Source organism: Pleuronectes platessa, chromosome 21 (genome assembly GCF_947347685.1).
Source record: "Pleuronectes platessa chromosome 21, fPlePla1.1, whole genome shotgun sequence".
NCBI classification, from domain to species: domain Eukaryota; kingdom Metazoa; phylum Chordata; class Actinopteri; order Pleuronectiformes; family Pleuronectidae; genus Pleuronectes; species Pleuronectes platessa.
Genome location: NC_070646.1, coordinates 4,146,218 through 4,154,877, shown reverse-complemented (window position 1 = coordinate 4,154,877; position 8,660 = coordinate 4,146,218). Strand labels below are relative to the sequence as shown.

Here is an 8,660-nt window from a genome sequence, read left to right as displayed (position 1 = left end):
CAGAGTTTGTTTTTGTTTACTTTTCTTTTGTTTGTGGGTTGGGATGGTGGGGGGGGGGGGGGGGGGGGGGGGGTGAAATCCTTATTATTAAATATTCAAATCAAGCGATTCCAAGCTTGAGAAGGAGGAAGGGTCTTGACACATGTATTGGAAAAGAAGTGGGTGCTTTAAAAAGTAATTTAAAAAAAATAAAGATAATAAATTGATATTAACACATTAACTGGTCTGGATTTGATCTACCTCGCCCACTGATGACAATATCAGTAAGATGTTTATTATAGAGCTGGAACAAAATAGATTGTGTGATTGAAAACTTTAAAATAAGATCATCGTGTAATGAAACTAATTTTCATTTTTTGATTAACATTTTCTCAATTTCTCAGGAAATGTTTTAATTTGATATTTTGATGATAATCAGTTTACAAACCTGGAAAATAAACAACAAATATTCACATTTCAGAAGCTGAAAGAGCTCAAATTTGGATTAATGGATTATTCCAGTAACCTTTCTGGTTTATTTCCTTGTTGCCTCCAGAGGAAGTTATGTTTGTGTCTGCCTTTATTTGTGTATTTATTTGTTTTCATGATTACGCAAAAACTACTAAACCAATTCTACAGGGAAGGAGTTTCTTTTATGGTGGAGATACAGGATTTCCGTGCTTTTACTGAGAATGTGTCTTAGATTTAGATGGAAAAAATAAGCCATGTTTCAGGGGCTTATTTTGTTTGGTGCTGATGCAAATATAAATCTGTCTCTAAAGAATTTACATGTGGTTTCATACGGGACCTTGGAGGAGCAGTCTGTAGTTTATTATAGAATATAATTATATTTAGGTCATTACCACCACTATGTCATATCCTGTTTGTGTTTATGTGCTCGTTTTTGTATCAGTATTTATGTAATGCAGACCATAATCCTCCTCATCTATTGTGTGTGTGTGTGCTGAGCTGCTATTCGTCCTCTTGTACTATATCTGATTCTGACATCATTATTATGGGCTGGATCTGTGCGCACTGCCCTTTAAGATGCGTCTGTCATTAATGGAGAGTCATTCTGGCTGTTTTTTTCTGCAGCGCCGGAGCTGATCTGCTCCAGTTGGCCCCGGGAAGAAAGAGGGAGGGAGGGGGGGAGAGAAAAACAACAGAGTGGTGGAGGCCCTGTTTTGTGTCGGCCGACAATCCCAGGAAGGAAGTGGGGGGGAGGGAGGGAGGACGGGCCCTGCCGAGGGAGACGGAAATGAGAGGGAGGAGGGAGGGGGGAGTCCGGAGAGGAAAGCCCATCCCTTTAAGAGCGAGTGGGACATAGCGGTGCGAGGAAAAGGAGAGGAGGGGGAGAAGAAAGAGGAATTAAAAAAGAAAAGGAAGAAAGAGACAGGGAGGGAGGAGGGAGAGCGGGCGATAAAAAAAGAAAGATGACATCCTCGCAGCTGAGCGACCGAGGTGGAGCGATGGGCTGCGGCCCGGCGACAGCGCCGCTCGCCGGGGTCACGGCTTGAAACCGACAGCGAGGCTTCGACAAACACCCGAGTGGCCTATTGAGGGGAAATCGGAAAAAACAGATCCTCAAAATTAAAAGGAAAGCATGGGCTGCGGTGCCGCCAGACGCGCGTGCGACTACCCATATGTGCTTCCGTGCGTAAAAAGCGCATTTATTTTACGCAGATTGGTTTTGGTTTGTTGCTAAAGTGTAACACCGAGCTGTGCGTGGGTTGTTTTGGAGGTTCTTTTTTTTTCTTTGGGGGGGTTGGTATTATTTGTTAAGGAAGTTTAACAGGGTGCTGCTGCGCGTTCAGGGAGATTTGATGAATTAAAGTTAGGAAGCAAAGTGAAAGGAGGAACAGGCCCGTGCAGGAGCTGGCCTGCTCCGCCACCACCGCCGCCGCCGCTGCCTCCCTGTGCGCACACGGCCGCGCTGCGTTACCCAACAGCTGCGTGCATGTTAATGTCGGAGCATTAGGCCGCCTCGATGAGAACAGCACCATTTCTGCAGAGCACTTCATCCACGTTTTTGCGAGAGAGAGAGTCCGGGAGGCCGCGGATCATCGCGCTGCAGGACGCACGGTCGTGTGCGCCGCCACCATCGCTGGGCCCAGTCGCACCATGCACAGGATCCCAATCAGGAACTGACTTTATAATCTCCGTGGCGCAAAATGGATGCTGCTTGGAGCAATTTCCTCTTCCAGGTAGGCTTGACGAGCGGCGCGGGGGGGGGGGGCGTTTTCAGGCCCCACTTGTCTCTCTGCTTCTCATTTCTCTGCCTGTCCATCACTCTGTGTCCTGCAACCGTGCACATCTTCTATCACACCTCGACATTATGCTGTGACTTGTGTTTACTTTTTGGTGATGGCCTTCTCCTTGCTTCTCCAGCATACTCCCACCCAAAACCAAGTGGAGGGGAGTCTCCAATCAGAGCTCATGCCCGTGCATACGAGTTCTCCCCAAACCCCACCCACAGAGCACATAGCACAGCCTCCTTCTACTGTGGACACTGCTGCCCTCAATGAGGATCCCCTGCCCGGTGAGGGAGCCTGCACCTCAACACACTGAGCAACACATGCATCATACACAACCACAACCTGAACTCACACGTCCAGTGAAGACAGACACACGATGGCAACAAAGATCTATATCTTAAAAAGTCACTTGGACATCCACCTGTTAAATTTATTTATTTGACTTTCTTCTGTGTACAATGCATTTAATCTGATCAATAAGAACAGAGATCTGTACTCACATAAATTTTAAAACTACAATGAAATTATTTTAATCTGAGACAGATCAGCTGTTTTTCCTCTTAATATATTTTCTTACTTAAAGTAAGTTTTTTTTAAACTGTTGTAAATGTCATTAATATTTGACACACATGTTTCAGATTTGACGCAGATGCTTAAAAATCTGTAAGAGACCCTGAGAGTGTAGTTACAGCTATTAGCCTCTCTCAATGTTATTGCTAATAAGCATCCACACTGAATATACAATATTTCAATATTCAAAGGTAATCTTGGTTTGTAAAAAACTAAATTAAAGCTTGTTACCTAATAGAGATTCAGCCTGAGACAATTAGTTAATTATAGACATTAAATTACTGATTAATTGTCATTGGGTTTTTTAAGCAAAAATAACTCACAGTTCTCTTAGCTCTCAATTTCACAGAGATCACAGATTATTAGCTGCTAATCTTAACATTTTAAACAAGAGTGAAAAAAGTTCCAGAGCAAAATGTTTTATGATAATTATATTTACTTTCCCTCTTTGACTTCTCTCTCTCTCTCTCTCTCTCTCTGTGTCTTGTCTCCGGCCTCCCCCTGGTCCAGTGAAGCCAGTGTCTCGGCCGACCCGCGTGCCCCACATCTGTGCCATCTGCAACAAGCAGTTCAAGAACAACTACAACCTGCGGCGGCACCAGTCGGTCCACACTGGGGTACGCATGAAGGACAGGGCCAGAGAGCAGGCGGAGGGGGCAAAGGAGGGAGCAGCCTGCCAGGTGGCGGCGGCGGCCCCGTCGGCGATGGCGGTGGGGGCCGGAGGGAGGACGGAGAGGCCCACTGTTCCCCTCTCCCTGCTCCACCTCTCCGCGCCACTCCCTCTCGCCCCTCCCGGCGTGCTGGTGGGTGCACAGCAGCCTCCCCTGGGTAGTCAGGATGGTGAAGGGGTTGCCATGCCAAACCTAATGGCTAGTGTTAACCCCCATGCTCCGCCTCCTGCTGCTGTCGTCATGGCCACAGGGGCGACAGTACAGGTGGGTCAGGGCCTTGTGGAGACGGCTGTCGACAACCCCCAACCTTCAAGCACAATGTTTCTTAAGCTGCCGGCCACAGGGACGGTTAACCCGTCTTCTGTTAATGGTCCTGGACAGTACGTCACCGGCTGTTTTTTAAAGACAATTCTCCTGTGTGTTAGAATTGGATAAATATGAATGTGCTTTAATTCATGCAGTGACCAGTAAATCCCATCCCAGTGTTTGGCTCTGGTCCCCAGTTTGAGAAACACCGTGCTAGAAGCCCCCCCTCCCCCTCACGCTCCCCTGCATGTTCTCTGTAACGCACACAGTGTGAACGCAGACTTCACATCTAACAGGAAGTAGACAATCTTAGCACTTGAATCAACTGTCAGAGATCTTAAAAATAAAATGTTTTTATATAATGGTTATAAAAATGCCTCCCATCTAATCTCTCTAGTGTGTGTATCTCTGTGTCTGTTTCTGCCTCAGCGGCCCTCGAATCCCAACCCGAACCCGGTGAGGAAGAACCACGCCTGTGAGACGTGCGGGAAGGCCTTCCGCGACGTCTACCACCTCAACCGCCACCGCCTGTCCCACTCGGACGAGAAGCCCTTCTCCTGTCCCATCTGCCAGCAGCGCTTCAAGAGGAAGGACCGCATGAGCCACCATGTGCGCTCCCACCAGGGCGGAGTGGAAAAACCCTACGTCTGCCCCCACTGTGGCAAGGCTTTCTCCAGGTGAGGCATTTCACATGTTTATGTAAAATATCAATAACCATTATCTACCCTGTCCTTAAACTGTTTTATTTAGACTCTTGTTGAAATATCAGATCCTGGAGTGTCAAAGATACTGAAGCTTGGATTAACTGAAGTTTAAATCCATGGTATTAAAAGACAAATCCACTTTTTAAACTTCTTCAATGGTTTAAATAAGCTTTTGGAATAGAGAGCAGCTCAGGAGCGACTCCGTCCCAGACACGAATGGTTATAGCTGGTTATGACCTAAATATCATTAAAAAAAATGTGTGCCTCAGGAATCCACGTAAAGCCCGACCAGTATGGATTTTTGGTGGCTGATACCGAAAGTTGTTATGTTGCCAGAGAACAAACGTTATTTCTCTGGCATTTCACCCAAACGTTCCCATCGTTGACAAAGCAGACGCCTGAAATTAACTCGTGCAGTGTTGACCTGATCTAATATGTCTCCTCTCTCTCTCTCTCTCTCCCCAGGCCTGACCACCTGAACAGTCACGTCCGACAGGTGCACTCCTCAGAGCGACCTTTCAAATGCCCAGTAAGTCACCTCCACCATCTGTAACCTGCTCACTGTACACAGCATCTTCTTTTTGTCCATTCTGTCATTCGAGTGAATGGCTTATACAGTATATGACTAATCCACTTATCTGTGTAGTCTCTGGACTTTTTAATTTCCTCTGTTTAAGTGAATTCACGTGTTTTGCATTTTTTGTTTCTAAACACTCATCGATTTCCAAATTTTTTCTCAGACCTGTGAGTCCAGCTTTGCCACGAAGGATCGATTGCGTGCGCATATGATCCGCCACGAGGAGAAGGTCCCCTGCCACATCTGTGGGAAGCTCCTGTCTGCTGCTTACATCACAGATCACATGAGGGTGCACAACCAGTCGCAGCACCACGCCTGCCACCTGTGTAACCGCAGTAAGTCCACACAGCTATGTGTCCATGTGTGTCTGTGGAAATAAATAGAGGCAGTGTGGGGACACTGTAGTTATTAGATTTGACGCTGAACATGAAAAAACACCTCCTGTTGTCTCCCTACTGACGATATCTAAAAATGCAATAATGATGGAAAAAGAAAGCAGTGCATAACACATAAATCCGTATTCAACCTGCATTTTCAACTTCCTGTTGTTGCTTTGTGTCAGAGAGTGACTTCTGTGTTGTAGATCTTTGTCAATGATGCAGATATTAAAACTCTGTATAAAACCACAAACAAGACCGATGTGGAACTGATCACTGAGTCTACAAACAGCCCGACCAGACTTGATCTCAGTGCACTCAGCTTTGTTGTGGTAAAGACTATAGATAACTTCCGTCTTTGTCTGTAGTTTAACGTGGCATAAGGAGAGTTGTTCTCTACTCGGCTACTTCACCTGATCTTCAATAATGTGACATGAGACTTAAATTTCACTCATGGTCTTAAAAGGTGTTCACTTTAATAGAAACCAGCAGGAACTTTGGATTTGAGATGTAAATGGTTTGTTTAACTTTAAAATCGCTTTTAATTTTTTGATTACATTAAGGCCGTCTTTCACTTGTGACTGTTTACTATCGATCAGACATCAGTTTATCACTTGTTACATCAACTTCTCTTTGCTGAAATAACTCTGTTGTTCTCTCTCTCTCTCTCTCTCCTGTCCTCCGTCAGGCTTCACCACGCTGACGTACCTCCGTGTCCATGCCCAGAAGCACCACGGCCAGGAGTGGAAAGACAGTCCGGGGGGCTTTGGCGGCACAGCCTCCGGTGGCGTGCTCGTCTGCCACTTGTGTGGCATCCACTGCAAGACGCCCACACAGCTCCAGGGGCACATGGGCACCCATGGCAACAACCACGGTGCCCCGAGCCCCGTCACCTCTAACGTGGGTGCCGGCAGCTCCATCTCCCTCAGCAGCATGGTGGCAGCACCCACTGTGTATGTCACCGGCAACACGGTGGTGGACCTGCTCGTCACAGACTGCTCTAGCATCGCAGCACCGCAGCAACACAGTTAGCAATAGAGAGCCCAGCAATAATAACCTCAGTCCCTTAGCGGAGGGCAAGGTGGGAGAAGGTCGGAGTTACTCGTAGATGCTGATCCGGTTTCAGTTCTGTCATGTCCCCCACTTCTAGGTAAGGTCAGGATCGGGGGTGGGGGAGATTCACACAGCGCTGCGGAGCTGGAGCGTCAGGAGAACCGGAGGCAGAGGATACGTTGTATTAATAGAGCGATGAAGTCATGGAAAAAAGGGACGGTTGTGGCTGCAGCAGGTTCACAGACACTTAACGACAAACATGGATGTGTCGTCCAAATATTCCTGAATGCTCTCGTGCATTAAAGACTCCAATGAAACTGTGGTATTGTGAGCATCTACTGTATTACTCTCCCCTCTCTGCCCTGTCTCTCTCTTTGGCTGCTCTCTGCAAGTGCACCAAGTACTGTATATCTCACACCAGCTCTGATCTTACCTCCATTTTGCAACTCACGTACTGAGAATCCAAATGGCTCGTGTTTTTTTTTTAAGTAGGGTGAGAGAAGGACCCTACATAGACATAACGGAGAAACACAATAGTCGGGAAGCTGCGTGCTTGGGTGTGGGTGTGTGTGTGTGTGTGTGTGTGCAAGTCAGGGGCTCTTCTAGCATGGTAGTGTGTTTGTCTACATAAAGTAAAATAGATTTCGAGCTAGTTTCTAGAGGGCTGTTTCTAGATCAGGAAAGATGACCAGGCACCCGTCGTGGTTGGTGTGTAATCGTATCGTGGGATGTACTTTTTTCATTTGTTTTCTTAACGTACAGAGATAAGAATAGAGTCGTGTTCAGGAGTGTCAAGCACCTTAAGTTGTTATTGTTTGATCCGGCGTGGATCAAAATGGGTTTGAGATTTCTTGGGTTTTCTTGCTCTGAGTCTTCCTCTCTGGGTCTGGCCGTGTTTTAAAAAGAACAAAAAGAAAAAACATACCTGCTACTCAACACTTCGGCTTCGGACATGGCGATTCTTGCACCAGAGAACTACCTTCTGCATGAAAACAGGCTCGCTCGGTCATGCTTAACGTTAGGGAGGCGTCACAACAAAATAAACTTTTAGCAGTTTCGCTAAGTTAGTCGCCTGTAAACAATAATATTTATAAAAGTGTTGATTTTTATTCAGAATAATTTCCGTTGGCCATTCATTTGATTGTAACTGTCTCTGCCATAGTCCTTTTTTTCGTTTTCTCTATGTATCAGTCCAACGAGTGAAACTTATGCATTAGATTTAGTCATCTAACTCTCTGTATAGCACATAATGTTCTGAACACAAGTCATTATCGTTCCACATTAATCACGGGAAGAGTGCTCACTTGTTCATTGCCTATGTTTGGTTTGAGTCATGTCATGAGTGGATGTGTGGTGTCGGGGAAAGGGCTCAAAAAGTCACAAGTCAGGCAAAGAAGTCCGATGGGATTTCGACAACACCAATTGGTATGCTGTAAACAAATCCTGGTTTTTGTACTGGAGTGCTTTTTCAGTTTTGTGTTCATATGTTACCTTCGGATCTGTAGTTGTTTCTTTCCTTTCTTTCTTTCTTTCTTTGGAAATGTGTTCTTCCTGTTGAGAAAAGTAGTGATTTATTCAAAAAGTTAATTTTAGGGTTTCCTCCATCACACTAAGAAAAAAAGTAATACCTCTACTCTAGGATTCTGTACAGCTCTTGTGATACATCTTAATGCCTTATCGTACTCAACTGCATTTTAATTCTTTTATGATGAGATATTTCAAATCTTAGTCATGGATTCATTAAGAATATTAATGGGATGTATTTATATTTATATTTTTATATTTCTCAACAGTATGCATGTCTAAAAGGTTGTTAGAGCAAAAAAAATCAATGATGCTTACTACAGTCATAAATATTATCTTATTTTGTAGATGAAGTAGATGAACATGTTATTATTTTGTAATTTGGACAGTTTAAAGTAAAAAGGGTAAACAGGCCCTGAGTTGTGTCCTGATCTGTTCATGTAGTTCATCACTTTTGCACCACAACTTCTGCACTGACATAATTCTGTTTATTCTGATGATCAAGTCATTAAGAGTTGAAGGGATTGGATAAAACATGTTTATTAATGAATACTAATTCATAATATATGTGTATATGCCAGCAAATTACCCAGTATTATATTTCACGGGACAGGTGAATTTGATTCTTTCTGAAAGCAGACAGA

At 44.9% G+C, this 8,660-nt stretch overlaps 1 protein-coding gene across 2 annotated transcripts; it reads left to right on the top strand.

Annotated features, from left to right (window-relative positions):
* Nucleotides 1–1,284: 1,284 nt before the first annotated feature.
* On the top strand, nucleotides 1,285–8,430 carry mazb (MYC-associated zinc finger protein b (purine-binding transcription factor)). 2 transcript variants are annotated; one of them, XM_053414022.1, is made up of 7 exons: nucleotides 1,285–2,183; nucleotides 2,368–2,518; nucleotides 3,315–3,421; nucleotides 4,211–4,458; nucleotides 4,951–5,014; nucleotides 5,226–5,397; nucleotides 6,128–8,430. In XM_053414022.1, exons 1-7 carry the CDS (start codon nucleotides 2,151–2,153, stop codon nucleotides 6,469–6,471), a joined length of 1,119 nt encoding a protein of 372 aa, XP_053269997.1. In that variant the 5' UTR covers nucleotides 1,285–2,150; the 3' UTR covers nucleotides 6,472–8,430. The 2 variants fall into 2 exon arrangements, with proteins under 2 accessions (XP_053269997.1, XP_053269999.1); XM_053414024.1 differs by lacking the exons at nucleotides 1,285–2,183; nucleotides 2,368–2,518; nucleotides 3,315–3,421 and adding an exon at nucleotides 3,543–3,739.
* Nucleotides 8,431–8,660: the final 230 nt, after the last annotated feature.

Bases quoted from the DNA above. Each gene is read 5' to 3' on its own strand.
- mazb (XM_053414022.1), top strand. From the start codon at position 2,151: ATGGATGCTGCTTGGAGCAATTTCCTCTTCCAG. The intron at 4,459-4,950 runs GTGAGGCATTTC...CTCTCTCCCCAG, and splicing joins TGTGGCAAGGCTTTCTCCAG to GCCTGACCACCTGAACAGTC. The intron at 5,015-5,225 runs GTAAGTCACCTC...ATTTTTTCTCAG, and splicing joins AGCGACCTTTCAAATGCCCA to ACCTGTGAGTCCAGCTTTGC.